This window comes from Bombus vancouverensis, chromosome 1 (genome assembly GCF_051014615.1).
Source record: "Bombus vancouverensis nearcticus chromosome 1, iyBomVanc1_principal, whole genome shotgun sequence".
Taxonomy (NCBI): Eukaryota; Metazoa; Arthropoda; class Insecta; order Hymenoptera; family Apidae; genus Bombus; species Bombus vancouverensis.
The window spans coordinates 9,534,942-9,555,773 of record NC_134911.1 but is presented as its reverse complement, the minus strand read 5'-3'; the positions used below and the strand labels follow the sequence as shown (position 1 = coordinate 9,555,773).

Here is a 20,832-nt window from a genome sequence, read left to right as displayed (position 1 = left end):
TCAATGTCGATACCGGCAACGGGTTGCGCGGAAAAGACGAAAGGCGGATCGGGTTGCCGGTCTCGCACTTGTAGCCAAAACGGTATCTGGACACAACTGTCCTTGGCGCTATGGTGGTCGTCGTGCTTGCCCCGTGCACGCGTCTATCATACACACTACGTTCATCGTGGCATCGCTCCAACCAGCCAGTTGATTTCACGCAAGCAATCGGAACCGACGACAGGAATTCTAATCAGCATCGGTTTCGTCTTCCAACGATTCCACGATTTACTTTCTTCTGTTGTATCTGTCGAAGCGGGTCTCATTTGAAGGAAAACTTAGGAAAACTAGTACTCGAAGTCATTGAGTATCGTTGAGCGCTAAATCTATTTGAAGGGCCTCTCAGTCTCGTAGTTTTCTAGGAACGTGCCCTGCGAGGTACAAACAGGCTGTTTTTTTCGAAAATTCGAAACTGTTTCGTAAAGTAACGCTGCCAGCCTGCGGATCTGCACTAGCATGCACGTTGTATTAGGTCGTCCGGAAAGTGTCTTTCTTTTGCAGCGTCGTTTACAACGACGCATCTTTATACAAACATGAGACCTAATCTGTCGAACGTTGTGACCTTTATTTTGATAGAACAAAATGGATCATAATTCGATACAAATTATATAAAACGGGAAATCTTGTGCATCCATTATAAAACGAAAGAAACTTTTCGGACGACCTAATACTTAAACTTACTTAAATATGTTTCTGTTATACATTCATGTTTTGCTTTCTATTACGAGATAAAACCTTAACACGTTGAATACCATCGGGGTGACCGGTGACCGGCACTCGACTTGGCGCCGTGGGGGTCATCGATGATCCGCGCACCAAGTGCAGATTAGTAGAAATACATAATTTGAACAAATGTCAATAGTTATAAATTTATTATTATTACCATCGTTACTACAATGGTGCGACGAAACTATTGCAGTATAAAACATATAAAAATTGTTTTATTTATACATGGAATATAGATCTATTATGCGCGCCCCCCACCAGTGACCGTCGCACATGGGAAAACCCGCTTTTCCCGTGTTTTACCTGAACAAACAATAGGCAACGTTTCGACTTGAAAGATGTTTGATGGCAATTAATGGCCTTGACAGTAAAGTAAGACATGCCAAATCTTGTGACGGGTCTTTAAGATTATTGCGGAGGTCGAATAAGTATGACCAAGGGATGGATTATAGTTTATGGTAGGTCCCAGGATGTAACAACATAGGACAATTATTTGGCAACGCGAACAAACAATACGAGATAATTGATAATCGCAAAAAATAAGTGAATCGAGCGAAATTGCAGTAGAGCGCGATGGGGGTCATCGGTGACCCCAGTGAGATAAATTCATTAATGATGATTATACACCGTAACATATCTCTTGTAGGTAATATTTCAACATTATATGTATCGCACAATAAAAAATTCATCGTGGCTAAACCTTGTAAAACCTTGTAACAGTATGGCTACTATCGAAAATTTACTCGATCTCAACACAACCATGTAGTTTCTAGAAACGTAACGAGAGAATCCTTGCTTATCCTGATAACTACGATATAGGCAACATAGGCGAACTGGTCGAAACTCAAAGAAAAACGCGGTGCTCTTTTCGCCGGTAGGTTCGTGAAAGACTTTGGAAACCTTTTTTGCTGATTCGTCGTCAGCCAAGAGGATTCGTTCAAACGTTCGTATCTCGGGTTCTCGAAAATCAGACCTGTTCAGCCGCCGTCGCTATCGACGTCTTAACACTAGAACTACCGATAGTTAATACAAAGCTATTTCTACGACAACTAGTCAAAATGACTGGTCTTTAAAAAATACGTAATAATAGAATATTTGTAGATTTATTGATTTATTATGTGTATGTAACACATTTTTGGTATTTTTAATCCAGCTGGACCATCATCCCTAAACGAGGGTTCACACGTTTATAAAATTGTAGAACCAGTCGTTTTGACTGCTGTGGTATATCTAGCGATCGGTCGGGAATTTTCCTGATAACTGATATCATCATATAAAATGAAACGCAGTCAAAACTGTAAAAACGCGTGGAAAGTTGTACGAAACGACGAAACTGGTTAATTGGGGTTCGATAAACTGATCGCAGGACCCCTTCACACCTCGACAAGTACCAGCCATTTTGGCTGGTATTGATATAAGTAGCCTTGATGCAAGATTATTTTGAGTTTGAATGCATAAAAGACAAAATAAAATTCATTATATTATTCTTTTAGTTATCGTTGCGAAAGTAAAAAAAATATAACACGAAGTAGGAATTTTATAATAAAATTGTAAAACCAGTCGACTTGACTGGTGTTAAACTATCCAGTTAGGTAAATAATCGCGTCCCCGTACATTGTTACAACGCTATTAACGTTAACATCAACGTGGAACCGAGCGTGTGGAAGACAGACGATTGCCTTTTCCACAAAGCTTTTGGCCAACGTCGTATTGCAAGCGTGGTCGCGTGGCGTAACACGGCGACCAAACAGGAGGTGTGTACCTGTACCCTGAAGCTGGGTTCCGCGAGACGCGTAGAAGACGCGTAATTGATCGGGACGAGAGTGGAGCAAGCATGCGGTCTCTTTCCATCGTCTTTGGTTCTGCGTGGAAAGCGAGCCACGCGTACGCCTTTATCCAGGCGACGCGGCTGCGGAATTAGGTCAGTTTATCCAGCGGGATAAGCTAATGGGAAATATAAAGTTGTAGACAAATAAGCGAGTAAATTAAATTTAACAACCGCGCTGGCAATAGACGCGATTCGTGGGTGTGTTTGCGCTTCACGCAGCGGCGTAAACCGCGCGATAAAATACGGAAGCTCGGTCGAGAGAGGTCGGACCGGACGAGCTTTTCACCGCGGTACGCGTTACGCTACGTCGTGTTGCGTTAATTTACACTTTTGGTCTTTGTGTCTCGTTCGCGCGTCAAAGAGTCGCTGGCGACAAGGGTACGCGGGCACGAGCTCGAGCACGCGAACAAACGAAACAACGATCGTTCGTCTCGTTAACGCCGCAAGCACGCCAGGGAAAGGAGAGTCGAAATCCGCGCGAGCCGCTTATTTAACCGCGTCGGAATTTCACTGGCGACGCAACGCGAGCAACCAAATATTTCGCGATAACCGGCGCTTTGCCTCGTCTTCGTCGCTTCGCTCGCGTTCTCGCCACAAGAGTCGAACGATCCTCGACGACGAATCGTCTGAATAGCGACACAGTGACGAATCGATTCGCGCGGCTCAACAGGATTCATCGGCTGGGTTATTTACGAATTTGCAGCGGAACGATTTCGGGCAATTTTCCGAATCGCGTCGCGCATGCCGCGAAACGTCGATACCTTATAAATCGTTGCGTAATTATTACGTATCGTGGCGCGATTATTGCCGCACGAACCGAGAACGCGGCCGGGGAACGAGAGGAGACGAAAGGCGGCAGACAAAGACCGGAAACGGAAGAGAGTGGGGTAACAAGCCACAGAGTAGACTCGTTTCGTTCGTTCGGTTAGTCCAGGATTATCGCGATAATCATCGTCGGGGAAGCTCCAAGATATAGAAGGAGACTATGCTCGACGAATAAACTAGGATGTCGGGTAACATTGTCGAGAAGCGGCAGCGAGAGATAACGGCGTTCATCTTTCTCGCGTATAAACCGAGGTAAGTACCGAGGGGTGGGCTGCTGGCGCGTTTGCCCCGTCGTAAATCGCGAATGATTCCGCTAAATTTCCATCTCGTCGAATGCGAAAGGGGATAGTAGTAGCAGGGACCAGCGGTGGATAGGGGTTGGGTCGCCGATGGTGGTGGCGGCGGTGGTGGTACCGCTGGATGGATAATGGCCAGGGTGAATGATAATGCCGCGTGCACATTGTAGCTTCCTGCGCATCGCGTTTCTCTAGACTCTAGAGGCTGTTCGCAACAGCGTGCTCGTTGTCCTTCGTACGCTCGCGCTTACGTTTCCTACGAGATGCTGCGACGATTCGCTGCAACTTTAGCCGGAGTGAGAACGCGCGTCCTTGATATTCAGATATCCGAAATCCGATAACGCGAGCAACAAGAAGCGGCGAGCAAAGACTGGTAGCCAGAATACAGCCGGCCGCTTCTCGAAACCCCAGAATTACGAAAATTATGGACACGATGCACCGGTGGCAGGGAGGCGAGGGGCGTATCGCGCTGTTGCTTCTTTTTTCTCTTTACTCGATCACCCCTTACAGACAGAGTTTAAGGGCCACCGCGTATAAAAAAAAAAAAGAAAAAAGAAAGAACCAGGCCAGCGGTGTCTCGTCCGCTTCGAAATACGAAAACTGTCGCGTTCTCGATGAGAATGGACGGCGCTGGGAAACTATTCTTCTAACTGTCGTTACGCGGTAATGACAAAATCCGCAATCGCTTAGTCGCCAACCTGATAGCCACAGGAAAATCGTGCGCCACTCTCGAGTGGAAGAATCGTTCGGTGGAGTCGATGATACGAACAGCGGAGACCGGTTCGCTGGCAGAACTTAGTCGGCGCGTCGAGCTCGTTGATCGCTCTACCGTGGCAGAAGAAAATGGACAAGAAAGGGGGGAAAGGGAAAGATCGTGGTACGTGTAAGTACTTGGTCCGTCCTGTGCACCGTATGGTTCTCGCGATGGCGAGTCGGTCACGAATACCTAATCAATAATTATTACCGCGATACTCTCTATTTTTGCGTCCTGGCCCCCTTCGCCAGTTCTACCGGCGAAACGTACGTTTGCCGGAGACCGCGAACCCACCGCCGCTCTCTCACCTCCTCCTCCTCCGCCTCCACCCCCTTCTCTCCCTCTCTCCCCTTACACCCCTCCTACTCCTCCTCCTCCTCCACCCTCCATCTCCTCCTCCGTTTCTTCTCCCTACGTGCACCGTGCCGCCATATTTGCATATTTATAAGGGAATGTAATCGCAGAGCTCGGTTTTCGCCGCTCGTCGCTCGCTACCGTGGAAAGAATTCTCGCAAGATGGCGGAAAGATTCGAGGCAGACATGCGATCCGATTTCCTGTGCTCTCCCTACCGATGCCCTGCCGAACAACAACGTATCATCAGCCCTGTCGATCTAGAAGAAACAATCGTTGTTTCGTCCGTTGCCGCGCGTCCCTTGCCATCGCGGAAACACCGGAAAGCACAATCGGCCAACGAATTCTTTCGAAACTCCAGCAACACCTCGACGGACGCGACGGCGCGTTCTTCCAGCGGACGCTGCTGCGTTCTTTTTCCATCCTCCGCGTTGCACGAGAACCGATCGATCGTAGGCATCGTAGGCATCGTTGGCCGACGAGGCGGCCTCTCAGGTTTGCTTTGCAGTGTGTAAACAGGCAGAAAAGAGGACAGAGGGGAACATTGCGTTCGCGCTCGAGGGACGAACCGACAGAGACAGAGAAACAGAGAGAGAAAGAGAGAGAGAGAGCGAGTTAGGGAAGAAACGGAAGAAAGGAAACCGAAGAGAAGGGTAATCTGCTTGTTCGCACAGTTCTCCCGCGGCTTCGTTGCGTCTAGATAGCATTAAAACCGTTTCGGTTCTATCGTTCGACCGATTTACCGGCCAACCACTGGATAAGTGGCAGTTGCTGCGCTCGCACAACCAGCCAATACAACTCACCGCATCGCTGCCGCTCGCTCCGCTTGCTATTGCCATTGCAGTTGCAGTTGCTGCAGCAACAAGCCGCGAATAAGGTGCCGCGTAGCGCGAAAGTGGCGAGTCACGATCGACTCGTTACCGACGATGCTCTCAGTGGTATCGCCAATACCACGAAATCACGAAAATCATCCACCGTCGAAGCGGACCGGTTTCGCGTCTTCCTTTCCCTGTCGCTCATTCTTCTTCTTTAGCGCGCTTTTTAGCTGGCGCTTGGTCTTCGTCGTCTCGCGGGATTCGATCGACGGATCTATCGCGACGTTCGACGAGACGTGGTGCGTCGTTGAGAGGCGGAGAAACGTGACGATTACAGTGGCAGGATCGGCGGTCCGGCTGGGCGTTTCTCGCCCGGTCGAAGGGGACAACCCCCCGATATTTGCGCTTATTACGCGCACAATGAAATGTACGCGGTTATCTTTGTAAGTTGGTTTGAAAGGAAGAGAAAGCGCGGCGAATGGGGTGGGAGCCCCGGGTGGGCAATTTCGCAGATCGGAAATGAAATTTCGATCGATGAAACAGCCTCGTCACCGCCCGCAGAAATCTAACCTACGATTCGCATTAGGCGGCAATTTTTGCGCCACGGGACACCGCACCAACTCGTCGACGAATCCGACGAAACGCACGCTGCAAGCGTACGTTCGCGAACGCAAACGAAGCAACTAGTTTTCACTTTTGAAAGGCACGCTGTTTCGAGATGAGACGACTGCTCGCGATCGCAGTTGGTATCTACGACTATCGCTACGCGAGTCGCTGCTTCACTCGCTACTCGAGAGAATGAACCTCCCCGGGGAGCAAATCGACGGGTGGTTGGAACCCCGGTGGATAAGAGGAAAACGCGATTATTCGGTTAAGGGATGGATCGCTGGGCCGGTTCTCCGGTCAATCGTCGACCGAAAGCCGAACGAAAGGTTTCGCGTAGCACGAAACGAGCATAAATCGGATTGGCGACGCGACAAAGGCAAATGTGTCTCGATTACGCGAGTAATCGGCCGAAAACCAAACTGGTTGCCGTTGCGACACGCGACATCGTGAAAACCGCGTGATCAAGCAAATAAAAGAAAAGCGATGGAATGTTCGTTGTTGCGCATAGCATCCGAATGCCTATTACTATTTACATACAATCGAATCTATCGCGCATATATTTACATACTACGTAAATAGGTCGTCTATGAGCAAGGCCAACGAATATGTTATACAAAATATTCGCGCGATCGCTCTCTCTTCGCGCTAAGAGATCGCATAGCGTAGAGAGAATCGGCGCAGAGAAGCCAAGCTAATGGAAAACCAACGATAGTCGACTCGAAGAAGTCTACTTTTCCAACAATATCACTGATCGCCAAATGGCTAGGTTTCTACGTCAAACGAGGGGATAGTTACCCTTAAAGTATTCCAAATGTACTTTTGGGTCGTCATCGGTAATTGTTTACAAATAAAAAATAATACTCCTCAGATATCGTCGAAGTTTTGGGATTTTGTCAATATCAATCCTAATGACAAAATCCGCAATCACTTAGTTGTCAACCTGATAATCTTTTTTTTATTTAGATGAATTTTACAATCAATTCTCATTGAAGATTATAAGAAAAACCTAATAATTACTTCAAGGGAAACTCTACACCTTTTATTTTGTATATCCGTGACATGGAGGCCACTGTTACGAAGAGAATAGAATTTAGTGAAACAAGAAGTTGGAAATAAACAGAGGTACATATTACTGTGCCGTTGAATATAAATTTTGTTTTGGATTACAAGGTCTAGAAACATAAGAGCTGTAAGTAGATTTCTATCGCTGTTTCTTACAGCCTTCAGCTAGAACTACAAGATTAACTTTTTGGCAATGTTCTTTGCTATAAATATATGAACGTGGTGCCAATCAACCTCTTCTTGGTGCCTCTTCCTCTATTGTATCGTAACACTGTAAGAGCGAGGATCTGGATCATCATACACTATACTTATACTTATTTCGATATATTTTTCTATTATTAGGTTGTCCGAAAAGTTTCTTTCCTTTTGTAAGGAGATAATACACGTACGATGTCTTTTGTTTTATATTAGTTTACTGAATTGTGCACGAACATAATAATAAAAATATAACGAAATAAAATAATATAAAACAGAAATTGTTGTTCATCTGTTATCACCTTATGAAACGAAAGAAACTTTTTCGGACAACCTAATACAAATTCATCCTCTCGTTCCTCTATCAGTTAACCTCAACAAATATAAATAGACGAACGCGCTGCCTAGGACAGTGGAATAGTCGAGTAGTTAAAGAGTAGAAGAGTTGAATTGTTATAGGAGTTTCAAGCGGCATACACTGCCTCTGTACTTGTACTTATAGTGATTTTGATATAATTGACTATTACAATTTATCACTCGTCTCTTTGTTAAATACACCAAAACGTTTAACACTTAACGCTCCAAGTGTGCCTCTCGAGCACCATCGATGTGCGGTGCTCTACTCCAAATGTATTTTTGGGTCGTTATCGATAATTGTTTACAAATAAAAAATAATACTCCTCTGTGAGTTACAAGCGATCAGTAAAGACAGTCAGATCTGAACCTGTTTTATCGTAAACCTATCTATTTGAATTATGTCGAGAAGAAAAATGAATTATCTGTGTGAGGAAAACGTAGATAGTGACGATGACAATTTTGATTTTCGTATCTATAACGATGTAGCTGTTGACTTGGATAGCAGTTATAGTGAGAGCAGTGATAGTGATATTCTTGTTGCAGGAAGAAGAAGAAAAATAAGAAAACTTTCATCGAGCGAGGAAAGTGCAGATGATGGAGAATCACAGGAAGAAAATCTAAGCAGAAGTATTTGTAACGTAAGATCTTCTGATTGGCAGGAAATTTTTAACGAAGATATCATTCCACAACGATATGAATTTTCGACTGGTAGAAAAACTGCTGGTCCGCGGGTACACAACTTATGCGAACCTATTCAGTACTTTCAATTATTTTTTACTAATGTCGAAAGAAAAAAAGAAAAAGTGCCTTGTTTGTTCACCAAAAGCAAGTAACGCGGTAAAAAAACAATTTTCTACTGTGAGACCAGCGAACGCAAACCCGGTTTGCATCCCAATGAACGTTTTCAAAAATTCCACACGATACTCAATTATAATTAATTGAAATGTTCTAATCAAAATTATGTTACTTTTCAGATGAATAAAGATCGTCTTCAATAACTTCAATATTATTATTTACGTCATTGTAGCATTTCAAATCTGACGCTTAAAAGCTTGCAAGTCCAAGTATGACGAGAACAAGTTGCAGTTGTGGATATTAAAAAATTCAGGGTTGACATTAGGTCGTCCGAAAAGTGTCTTTCGTTTCATAAGGTGACAATAGATGAACTACAATTTCCCCTTTACGTTATCTTAATCCATTTCGTTCTATTTCTATCATTATGTTCCTGCAAATTCGATAAACAAATACAAAACAAGAAACATTCCGCGTCTATTATTTCCTCACAAAACAAAAGAAACTTTCCAACCTAATATAATATCGTTGTTAATTGTAGCAGATCACGGTGGATGCTAAGAAGGAGAAAAACTACAAACGACGCATCGGTAGTGGAGACAGTGGAGAACGAGGGATGATGAGGCGAACGAAGGACGAACAGGCGCGACCAGAGCTCGTTCTACGTTATGTTACACAGCGACATATCCGAGCGCGACGATTCTAACGCGTGACAGAGAAAAACGAAACGGCAAGCGGAGGAGGAGAAAGAAGCGGAACGGACACGGGACTGTCGGCACGACAGCAAGCAAGACAGGCGAGAGAGAGCGAGCGAAACGGTGAAAGGATAGTACAGAGGGAGGATGGGCAGACAGGCGAGAAAGAGAGGGTGCGAACGCGTTGCATCTCGAGCGTCGGCAGGTTATCCGGGGGCGAGGGTGGCACCACGGGCATTAAATATACACGCTGATTTGTCGTCCGCGGATTGTCACCTCTGATAGCTTTCATTTTGTTGTATATCGGTGGCGGGCGCGCTCGCCCCGCACGCGCTCCGCGCTTTTCCACGTAATTCGGCCCGCTTGATTGACTTTTGAGCTGGCCTTTATGGCGATATTCGTTGCGCCAACGAATGCGCCAGCGCTCGAATCCGTTCCCCATCCCGCCTCCTCCTCCCCCTCCCGCCTCCCTAAACGTCTCTAGTAGATTTATCGGACAGCGAACGCGTGTCCTGGCGATTTTTCGTTCGGTCCGGTCATAGCCCGTCATCGAAACCGTGACGCCTGCCCGTCTACCTTTTCGTCGCGCGATCACAGCCGGAGGCGGCGCGCGGTTCCCGCCAACGCGCGACGTCCTTCTTCCGACAGATTTTCAAGCGTTTCGAACGCTCGTGTCAACCGTGTGAACGCGACCGACCGAAGGACACGCGCCAATTGCCGCGGATTGACGCGTTTCCATCGTTTCGTAACGTCTAATTTTTGGCAAGTTGAACGGGGTGGATGGCGGAGATCGCTGCATACGAACGCTGGTTGCCACTCGTCCAACGAGATCGCCGCCGACGACGGCGGACTTTGTTCGACGCCAATGGCGAACGCCTGTGCGCTGTTTCATCAACATCGTCCACCTGTCTTTCAATAATCGGTAATCGCGATCGCGTATTTGTTTAAAGTGGCAGGAATTCCGCTGGTATTGTCCGGTGGCGAAAACAAGGCTCGCGCTGGCCGCGCGCCGCTTGTATTCCGAGCACGACTGGTTGCGTCGCGCGGAGAATAAACGTCTTTCTTCGTTTCGTAGAAATTCTGCCCTCTGCGAGCGTAAATGTCACATTTGTCGCGAGAGATCGATCGGCGATCGCGTCATTTCCATCCTATCCGACGTGATTCGCTGAATTCTCCGCTTCCTTTCAACCTAATCGCCTCGTTCGCGTAACCGTAGTAGCTTCGAATCCGCCGCAACTTGTTTGAACTGGCGATTCCGTCGTTGAGACGAACAAGAGCAGGACGTAAGACTCCTTCGTATCTACATGTGGCTCGTTCCAGTCGAACGTTCAGAGACGATAAAACGAGAAAGAGAGAGAAAGAGGAGAGGCAGAAGTTTCGGTGATCGCGGTGCTGCCGCGAAGAAAGTAGAATCGAAACGAGGGCAACGAGGGAGGAGGACAGAAACGGAGAACGACACAAAAGGGTTCTCCAGGTCTCGCGATAACGTTACGCGGCGGTTATTGGAAATAGTCTGGTCGATCTACCCCACCGTGAAATACACACAGCTCGGCGAGCCTACGTCATACCTTGGCGTATGTACATTATTCATAGCCATCGGTGAAAAGGGCGCCAGCCGCATTACGTATGCCACGGGTTATTATGCCCTCTAAATGTTTAATGTGTTTGCCTTCCTTCTCTCCGGCCACCAACGTGGCTTTATGTTTTACTAACTAAATTACTATTTTTTTCTTTTTTTTTTTATTATTAGTTCTTCGGCGTTTACGTTGGTTCGGTCGATTTGTCGTCCCTCTCTTACCGTCTCTGCCGTCTTCTCGCTCTCTCCGTCTCGTTCTCCTTCCTCTTTCGATAACCTCCGCCTTATTCGATAATCTCCCTCTACTTTCTCGCACGTGCCGACTTCTCTGGATATCGTAAATTTTTATACGCCGCCCCTCGAATATTTAATCGTCGTCTTCTGTTTGCTCTCGTTGCACCGTAATTTGCGTTAAACGTTCCATCTAAGAATATCGCGCGGATGGCGGAATGGTCTGCTCGGCGGATAACTGTAGTCGGTTTGGTGCAGTTCGAGCGCTCAATGGCGGAGAGGGAGGGAAGAGTTGTCGTGAGCGAGCGTGGCGCGTGAACGAAAATGCTTTCGAAAAAGCAAGCGATTCCGCGAGCGTGGCAAGAAGCGTGCTTGTTTACAGGATTAATATCCGACGAGCGTTCCTTGAGCCGGAGGATGCGGGACGAAGGATGGACGAGGTCGTTAAAACCGCGAGTGCTAAAACGCGCAACATGGAAACGCGAAACCCGCTGCAAACTTTGGAATTTACTGCTCGACATATTGGCTGCGAAAGCACACGAAATTAAGGCTAGTAAAACACTTTCCTGACATCTCTTGCACCCCTTGCCCTACCCCCTCCCTACCTACCCCACGGATACTCTACCTCCCTCGCAACCCTCTCTCCGACTACGGCTTGACATTCGACATTCAACTTTCCAACGCATTACATATGACTTGCCAACGATATGCTATACGCTAACTTTTCTCGTCGATTCGTACGCTTTCGACGTAACGCCTAACGTGCTTTTCTTCTGCACGCTCGATTCGCCGATCCGCCAATTCTTTACTCTCTTCCTTATTTTCGACGATTCTTTGTAACTTCACGACGTTTCTTTATGCGAATGTTAAGTATTCTTCCCGGACAAGGTTGGATTAACAGCACGTCGTTACTTGTGTCGTTAGTCGATATCCTGTTACTTGTCAAAGACGAGACTAACCAGGTTTTCGATCTTCAACCGTATTTGAATTTTGTCGTTCTACTACGCTTTCTATACTAATCCTAGAGTAAATCACGGATATCTGTTGTATTTACACACTGGAGATATCCCTGCGAAGCTTTCGACTTCCTTTTCGAACCGATTAGATTCGATAGACGGTTTTACGTTTTGTACCGTTCGACGTTTTTTCTCGAAATTTGCTTAAAAATCACGTATAGTGGAATGCGTTAGAGAGTAACTACTATCGCCACCTGTCGTCTCAAATAATAATTGCAATTTCAACCGCAGCCGATAATGCAGGTAACCGACTAGCGTTTCCTATCGACCATCGTCTATCTTTGTACAAATTAATTGCGTTTTAAAATATGCATACATATATATACAATAGCAAATGAAAAATAATAGGGAAAAATTGGGTAAAAATAAGAACGAAAAATCAAGGAACTTACCGGAACGTTGAATGAAAATAAACAAGGGATACAGAAGTAACTGTAACAAATGAAAAAAAGTGATTCAAATAAAATATAAATGGCAACGTGGATGTGTTTTAATAAATACAACATATTAAATTGTTGTATACAACTTTCTTTATTACCAACATATTTCGCGTAATTATTTACACATCGTATTAGGAAATAATATTATCGATAAAAACACACTTAATTGACGTGATATACAATTTATTTCTGCAAAGAGTATATTTTAAATTGACTCGAAACTGGTTGCAGTTGGCGGTTTCAATGAACGTTACCGAAAATTGTTAAAACTTGGTTTTATTCTACCCAAAAATATTTACAAATTCTCGAATACGTCTTCGTTTATAATACGCTCGTAAATCTACTACAGATTAGGATCGAAATGTACAAACGTATCGGCCAGAATTCAGAAATAATCATCTATCGCTAGGGAATCGAGAATAAATTGGTCATCGTCAAATTTGGAAAGATCGAGTTTATGCACAATTCGCGGTACGCAACCACTTGTGGATCGTAGCCACGAGAGATACATGTGTAAACGTCAGCGAACGCGGTTTCGTTGCACCCGCTGCAAACCGATAAACTTTCGACGTTAACGAATATCATCGTGCAACGATACTTGAAAACAAATACTGAATCGAACGATCTTAAATGGTTGTGAATTTTTATAGAAATTTCGACCGAAATCCGTGTGTCAACGCCATGTCAAATTTTTAACTAGTGTTACTTGCATAAAGTAAAAAGAAATCAACGATCTTACCAAAACTTTTCAAAGAGAGGATTACAGACTGTTTATAGTAATCTTCGATGAAAATTTCACAAGGGAAAAACGACACAAAATTCACAAAATATTCCGAAGCTAGCGGCGAGATGTTTCGTGTGGACAACTGCATGTATACACAGTTGACGGTGCTGCCGCCTTCGGTACGACGCCAACCACCAGAAACAAATTTACGACCGCGCTTTTTCGAATCGTCTTACGAATATCCCTATCGAAACTCGATACTCTAAAATTTTAAACGATCGTGTTGTAATTATTGTTCCTCTTAATTGCGTACAACAGCTTTTATAATAACTTGTTTTATAAAAACTTGTTACATTCGCCTTTTTCATTTATTTACTACATCAAGACGGCACCCGTTTTATGTAACTCTCTTGTGATAAAACGTTAAAAGTAGAAAATAACTCGTTGGCTAAGATAGAACGGTTAGGATATTTTCTACGTAGCCTCTTCCCTCTCCGCCTCCCTCACCCTATTTCGTTCTTTATGCTTTATCTTTTGTCTCTTTTCTGAACATTGTGACGAAGAAGCGAGGAGATCGAAAAGGAAAGGACTAATAAGGAAAGAATGGAAAAAATAATCGAGAAAAACCAATGAATGTGAGAAAAACGTAGAAGCAATATCTCGAAAAGCAAAGTATGTACTTGGAAAAACAGGGATGGTGAGATAGATACGAAGTACAATGCACAAATGGAAGGGTGAGGGAGAGGGAGAACCTCTAGGTTGGACGGTGGAAGAAACAGTGCTGCCTTTAAAGATGGCCACCCGACGCAACGCGCCGTGTCGCGTCTATGTCGAAAAATGATCGAAAACCCTTATCGAATCACGCATACTGACTAAATCGAATCGTACGGTGATCAGAAAGACGTTTGGTACGATCGTTCGGTGACTGTCGGGAAAGATGTTTGGTGTTGCAGAGTGTTTGGTTAATTGAAAACCGAAAGGTTGACAAGATGCGAGACGAACGGATCAGTCTAGCGGTGGTAGTCATCCTACCCCGTGTCGAGTGACAGTGGCTTACGTAACGATTATTCTCGCTATGATAACGATACTCCAGCCGCGAATGCGAAACAAGAAACTGTTTTACCGGGTTATTCGCGGCGCTGCGCACCAATCCGCTAGAAATACGCATCGCGGCTGACCTGATTACTTATTCTCTGTCGTTCTGATATCGTACCACGCGACTGTTCGAGTATATACACCCTGCTACCTTCTAATCCAGCACGCTGGAAAATAATATTGGATCGCGTTTTGATAAATTATGACAGCGGCGCTCGTCATGGAAAACACAAATTGGGATTCTGGTGAGTAGACTACTTTACGTGTGCTTTGCCACGATCTGCCTGTCCTTTCGTTTATAGTTTATATCGTTCTCTCTTTTCAGTCTTTAAGCATTGTCTTCTAGAATGTCATGAATTACAATAATCACAATAATATTTGCGATTTCGGGATGTACAACTTCACCGGCTTGATAAACGCGATATTTGGGAAAAATAGAATCGTACCGTTTTTGTACCGTTTGCACTACGTCTATTTTTACCTGGCAGCAACTTCTTCGACAAAATGTCCGAGTTGACTTGCTGCTGTGTTATTAAAACGGTAGATTATCGCATGAAGGCGTTTGCAGAAAATTCATTGATCGATCGGAGAATACACGTCTTGTAAATTCGATACTTCCAGAAAAATATCGAAATACATAGATATAGGTACTGGTTGAAAGATCGTGGCGCGATTTCACGAAAGGAACATCTAAACGTGACATTTTTTGCGCAGGCCCTCATATTTGAATTCTGCAAATCTCTCTATGTCACGTCAATAGAAACCTTGCCGGTATTCGTTGAACGATCGTTGTTTCTTTTTTCTTTTCCAGCGTTATCCAAGCTGCTGAATTCTCTACAGGAGAGCAAAAGTGAAATACCAAGTTGTACCGACGAGGAATTCGGATTCTTGAGCGAATTGTTGCAATCGAAGGAATTGAACGCTTTAGTGAATGTTCATAATAAAATTTTGAACAATGTCAAGGACGACAAATTTTTTCCTGTACTCTCCAATTCCATGGATATCGACATCGAAGTTCTCGATCTGTTATCAACAAAAACGCACATTTCCAAGGACTGCAAGGAACTTTTCCATTTGCTTCAAAAACCACACATACAGGTAGCGTACTCGCGATAATGAAAAAAGCAATATAGTCAACCGAAAAGAAATCGAGATATTTTGTCATAGGGCTTGTTGTGCGCTCATGACGCGGTCGCCCAGAAAGACTATTATCCCCGATTACCGGAAATTCCTCTGGAAGTCGACGAAGACGAAGAGACGGTCAAGATCGTACAGTTGGTGAAATCGAATGAACCTCTGGTACGTCAGACAGGTCGCACGTGTTCCGTGTTTAATGTTTATATTAAAGTTTTTTGCTCAATTAACACGATAAGAAAAGAGGAAAGCTTGATAACGTAGTTCAAATTGATACTCATATCTAATGGAAAGAGGTTGTGTGTCTCTATATATAGACATACGTATAATTATACAATATATATGTATAATATTTTGTATATATTATACATATAACTATATTCCTCATTCTCAGTTTCCACATACCGGTATAGGGTGACACATCGTAATATTTTCCCACGAATATCTTTCGCGCTATTCGTTATTTCGGGTAGATGTGCAGTCTATCTCAAGACGATTTCCATCCTCGTAATACGTTTGACCTCCAAGAAGGATAGTTCTGTTTTCTCGAAAGTTACCTTGTATTTACGCGAAAGTACTATAATGGGTCACTGCCTGTGTATGCAGAAAACAAAGAATGAGTAAGAACATAACTGTTTTGAAGTAATTACAACAATTTGCATGGGACTTGATCTTGATTAATCCTTTGTATCGACTTAGATACCTCGTGTTCCTGTAACAAGTATCGTAGTATCGAATACGTATCGCTCGCGCGATATTCAATACAGTTTCTTAAGTAATCACGTGTTTCTTTCATCGTCAAACTTGCTTCGAAGTGTGGCGCCGGCGTTGAACCGATCGTGGTAAGTCGACTTCAAGCCGAAACATGTACAGGCCTGTAATGCGTTCCATGCGTATCTAGCGATACGCAAAACGATTTCGTAGTGTTTCGTTTAATCTTGTTTCTTTCGTTTCAACTTATCAGACATCTAGTCGCTAGAAAAATTTTTATTTTCTGACTCTGCGATTTCCCCTCTACACCGAAGTGAACAGAGCTCGTGTAAAACTAGGCTGTAAATAGAACGCTGTTCATTTCCTTACACATAATTTATTAATTTTGCTTATACCTTACTTTATACACCGTGCGTCCGTTTTAATCCTTGTTGATTTATGTTTTTTTGTTTGTTATTTTTGCTTGTGAATAAAACAATTTCTCTATCATAACAACTGTACCTTGTGTTATTGTCCCGCATGCCCTTGTGTTGAATGTGGAAAATCTCTCGAGATAAAATTCAACGATACGGCGCGTAGCATACCGTTGAAAGATTAATCTGTATTTTTGCATTTCCACGATCGTGAACGATCTTCCGCTGTCGATTTATCTCGAGATATTTAAAAGACGCAGAGCGTAGCCGTTGAATAACGCTTGAAACGCAGTCATGTACAAGGAACGTACAACGTTATAAGCGTCGACTGCTTCGATCGAATGTGTGTTTATGCCTTCGCGATGAATTCTCTTTGTTTTTATTTATTTTTTTTTAAGAAAAACGAAGGCACTACCTAACACGCTCACCTCGCAACCGCAATCAAAATATTAGTTTACACGTTGACAATAGGGGGCGACCATAAAAACATGCGAGGTCACCGGCAAGATCGTGATAGCGAGAATAATGCATGGCGGTGCGGCTGATAGATCCGGCCTCATTCACGTTGGCGACGAAGTTTGCGAGGTCAACGGCATCAGCGTCGAGGGAAAGACTCCGAATTGTGTTCTTAAAATATTGGTAGGTCGCAGCTTCTATTTTATTCCCGCGACGTGTACTACTTTGCCGATCGATCTGTACGCTGCAGATTCCTTATCGAGATTTATCGCTCTTACCATTTATATCGCACGTAAGATACATATATGTATAACGACATGTTCTCTTTCAGCAAAATTCAGAGGGTACGATTACTTTTAAGATAGTGCCTGCCGATAGTAAAGGGGGAATTCGTGAGAGCAAGGTACGTCCTAAAATGCTAGGTTATTCGATCGATAATCGATTCTGGTCAAATAGGAAGGAATTTCTGACCGGCGATTTCCACTTCTAATATCGTTTAATATAGTTGCTGACAATTTTATGTGCATTTAATATCGTTATTGCCATTTTAATAGGTACGAGTTAGAGCGCACTTTTCGTATAAAGCTGCCGAAGATCCGTACATACCTTGCAAGGAGGCTGGACTAGATTTTTCGAAGAACGACGTTCTCCACATCGTCAGTCAGGATGATGCTTATTGGTAGGATTGGAATTCTCATTTGACCATGCAATCCATACGTAGTACATTTAAATTATTTTTTATTGAAATTAGGTGGCAAGCTAGACGAGAGGGTGACCGAAATATGAGAGCTGGCTTGATCCCCAGCAGAGCCTTACAAGAAACACGAATTATACTCGAGAGGCAACAAAAAGAGAAGACCGACGACGACAATATAAGTAAGTGATAGCGTTTGCAACAGAGTATAGATAAAATACAACGCTTTAAAATACGATACTGTCCTTGTTTCCAAAACGCGATCGGATCACGTCATCGATTGTCGATTGTGATCCATGTAAACGCAGTGCAATTGGTGAAAGCGTTTCGGAAATTCTGACGTACGCTGAGCTACGATCGCCATCGTAATTTCATTTCATAATCTCTGTCATCTTATTTGCAATCTTTGATCTCATCGTCGCGTCTGAAAGTTACATCTTATTTTGTTACATCGTAATTAAGACACACGCCATCTGTTAGCAACACGTGTTTGGTAACCACGTACGATGTAAGATGGCGAAACAACTCGAGACGAGGATAGATTGCAATCCATCGTAGTAGAGCGTTAAATAAGAATCGTCGCCTCTAACACGGAAACAATCCATGATGAATTGATCTCGGCTGCTCTTCTTAACGAATGTTGGCCTGACGACCTAACCGTCGGTTAGGCTTGTGTTCTGTTCCAGTGCCTTTGCCCGCATTGTGCCCCCGTCCCAGTACCTCTTTACACGCCTCGTCAACAAAGTGCAACTTGCAGGGAGTAAAAACTAAAAAAATCATGTATGACGCTGCAGAGAACGACGATTTCGACCGGGAAGAAATACTGACCTATGAAGAGGTCGCAAAGCTCTATCCGAGACCGGGCCACTACCGACCGGTGGTTCTGATCGGGCCACCGGGTGTAGGCAGGAACGAGCTGAAGAGACGGCTTATAGCCACCGATCCCGATAAGTACAAGACACCTGTTCCTTGTAAGTTTCCATTCAGCTTCTCCATTATATCCACGCGTTTCTTGCTTTCCTCGTTTTAAAAGTAACTTTACTCAACAAACAATCAAGTAGCGTTACTTACTTTAATCGTTCGTTCTTTGATGAAATTCTCGTGACTGGCTTCAGATACCTCGAGACCACGGAAACCAGGTGAAATCAACGGTGTAGAGTATCATTTTGTTACTCGAAAAAAGATGGAAGAGTATATCGAGTTTGGCAAGCTTATAGAATACGGCGAGTATAAAGGCAACTTGTACGGTACCAGTTCCGAGAGCGTTAGCTCGTTGATAAACGCCGGATACGTGTGTCTATTGAATTCTCACTATCAAGCCCTGAAGATGCTTCGAACTCCGCAGACAAAACCATATGTGATATATATAAAGCCGCCAAAGTTCGAGATATTGAAAGAAACGAGGAACGATGTTAGAGCAAGATCGACTTTCGACGAAAGCAACTCTCGGGGCTTCACGGTAAACTAAAAAATCTTATGGGCAATCGTGTGCATCCTACGTTTTCATCGAATCAACATAGGATTATCGTTCTATCGTTTGCAGGACGAGGAATTTCACGAAATCTTGTACAACGCTGCGAGAATCGAATTCCTTTACAATCATCTGTTCGACGAAGTGATCGTAAATGCCGACCTCTCAATGGCGTTCGAGCAACTGGTGAACGCTGTTCATCGAGTCGAGTCGGAACCGCTTTGGGTACCTGCTTCGTGGGTTCAATAAATTTCGCTTCAATCGATGGTTCACGGAGAAACAGAAGAAATCCTTGGGAACGTTGCACGTTCGATACCACGACGTTCGGCGGATGTTTTTCTCCAAATTTTCCAAGCTGTACTTTTTTAGCGAAGCGCGTCCCCTTCTTCCTCCTCTTCTATAGCATTTCGAATTGACGCGTATTCTCCATGAGACTAATATCGATGCCTTTTTGCCCTTAGATATTTATATACGTGTTTGATACGCGTCGATAGTTGTGAAACTCGGCTCGTCTTGTTTATTACATTGTTTTCTCTCTCCTTTTTCGATCCGAGAATATTACTTGTTCTTCGAATTATACGTACGTATAGATATATGTAGATACACCGCAACCGGTACGTAGCACGTAACTGGAAAGGAGAAAGTCGTTCATATTTTTGCAGCGATCTCGTTTTTAAGCGTTCGAATTAATCATTTTTCCACCTTGTTTTCTAACGTATCATCGGGCACGATGCGCGATCCTAGAATTTTTACTGCCACGAATCGAAAGCATCTCGCGGCGAAGGAGGAAGCATTGCTACGGGGAAATTTAAAAGAAGGCTATTGAAGAGAGAAATGGGTGAAACAGTGTTAAAGTTATTATGTAATTTTGGGATCAACGATTATAAATGGTAAACCTCACTGTGACGAGTCGAAAAATTCCTTCGAAATTTGGTAAATCGAAACTTTGAAATGTTAAGCAATTGTTGCCACCACTCGTGACCTTTGATCCCAGTTGTTGTTGATTATTGCCAAATAAGTATCGTATACCTAGAACACGATGAGAATCACCTTAAAGTTTTATTGTATTTTCCACCTGATCAGCATTGCCACGATATTGCTATTTTTTTCATGATTAAAGGGCTGCCAGAGCATGAGCAAGATTTATGCACGCTATACTCTACTGGCGTTGCATCAAATAGTTCATCCTCGATGTAAACTCTATATGTTATCGAAATACAGCATTACACTTTCAAGTACGTAGTATTGTCTTTTCCCCATTTTTCACCATTTCCAAGATCATTTTGCGCGTATCTTTCGGTCGATGATGTAACGATGACGTAATATATGTATATTAGCTTGCCTGTTTTATGCGACAGACAAAAATCAGAGTACCTTTGTGAAAGATGGCTTTGTCTTTAAAATAAAGAGTTAAGGCATCTGTCCGCTTTGGAATAACGAAAACAAGAACTCTAGTATCGACATTAAAATCGAGGAAAAATCTACGAAATGACGAATTAGGACGTAAACTACGCCGAATAAATTGCATG

General features: G+C 43.9%; 2 protein-coding genes across 21 annotated transcripts; both read left to right on the top strand.

The window, feature by feature from the left end:
* Nucleotides 1-3,453: 3,453 nt before the first annotated feature.
* LOC143302570 (uncharacterized) lies at nt 3,454-12,331 on the top strand. Of its 17 annotated transcripts, none has more exons than XR_013058183.1 (5): nt 5,810-7,074; nt 7,205-7,363; nt 8,399-8,493; nt 8,883-9,006; nt 9,189-12,331. XR_013058183.1 is itself a non-coding variant. In XM_076617827.1 (3 exons), the coding sequence occupies exons 1-2, from the start codon at nt 8,254-8,256 to the stop codon at nt 8,901-8,903; spliced, it is 261 nt and encodes an 86-aa protein (XP_076473942.1). In that variant the 5' UTR covers nt 8,002-8,253; the 3' UTR covers nt 8,904-9,006; nt 9,192-12,331. The 17 variants fall into 17 exon arrangements, 5 of the variants coding, with proteins under 5 accessions (XP_076473942.1, XP_076473938.1, XP_076473933.1 ...); XR_013058180.1 differs by having other exon boundaries at nt 8,830-9,006; XR_013058176.1 differs by having other exon boundaries at nt 7,205-7,430; nt 8,830-9,006.
* A 1,770-nt stretch (nt 12,332-14,101) lies between these two features.
* On the top strand, nt 14,102-20,538 carry metro (membrane palmitoylated protein 7-like protein metro). Of its 4 annotated transcripts, none has more exons than XM_033327202.2 (11): nt 14,102-14,669; nt 15,236-15,522; nt 15,592-15,723; nt 16,374-16,400; nt 17,154-17,321; nt 17,470-17,541; nt 17,693-17,817; nt 17,890-18,014; nt 18,627-18,803; nt 18,948-19,291; nt 19,376-20,538. In XM_033327202.2, the coding sequence occupies exons 1-11, from the start codon at nt 14,627-14,629 to the stop codon at nt 19,550-19,552; spliced, it is 1,677 nt and encodes a 558-aa protein (XP_033183093.1). In that variant the 5' UTR covers nt 14,102-14,626; the 3' UTR covers nt 19,553-20,538. The 4 variants fall into 4 exon arrangements, with proteins under 4 accessions (XP_033183093.1, XP_033183090.1, XP_033183091.1 ...); XM_033327199.2 differs by having other exon boundaries at nt 18,501-18,803; XM_033327200.2 differs by lacking the exon at nt 16,374-16,400 and having other exon boundaries at nt 18,501-18,803.
* The last annotated feature ends 294 nt before the right edge of the window (nt 20,539-20,832 follow it).

Coding starts and splice junctions, on each gene's coding strand:
- LOC143302570 (XM_076617810.1), top strand. CDS start 8,254: ATGTCGAGAAGAAAAATGAATTATCTGTGTGAGGAAAACGTAGATAGT. Junction 8,494..9,188: donor TAAGCAGAAGTATTTGTAAC/GTAAGATCTTCT, acceptor TGTTAATTGTAG/CAGATCACGGTGGATGCTAA.
- metro (XM_033327199.2), top strand. CDS start 14,627: ATGACAGCGGCGCTCGTCATGGAAAACACAAATTGGGATTCTG. Junction 17,818..17,889: donor AGTCAGGATGATGCTTATTG/GTAGGATTGGAA, acceptor TATTGAAATTAG/GTGGCAAGCTAGACGAGAGG. Junction 19,292..19,375: donor GCAACTCTCGGGGCTTCACG/GTAAACTAAAAA, acceptor TATCGTTTGCAG/GACGAGGAATTTCACGAAAT.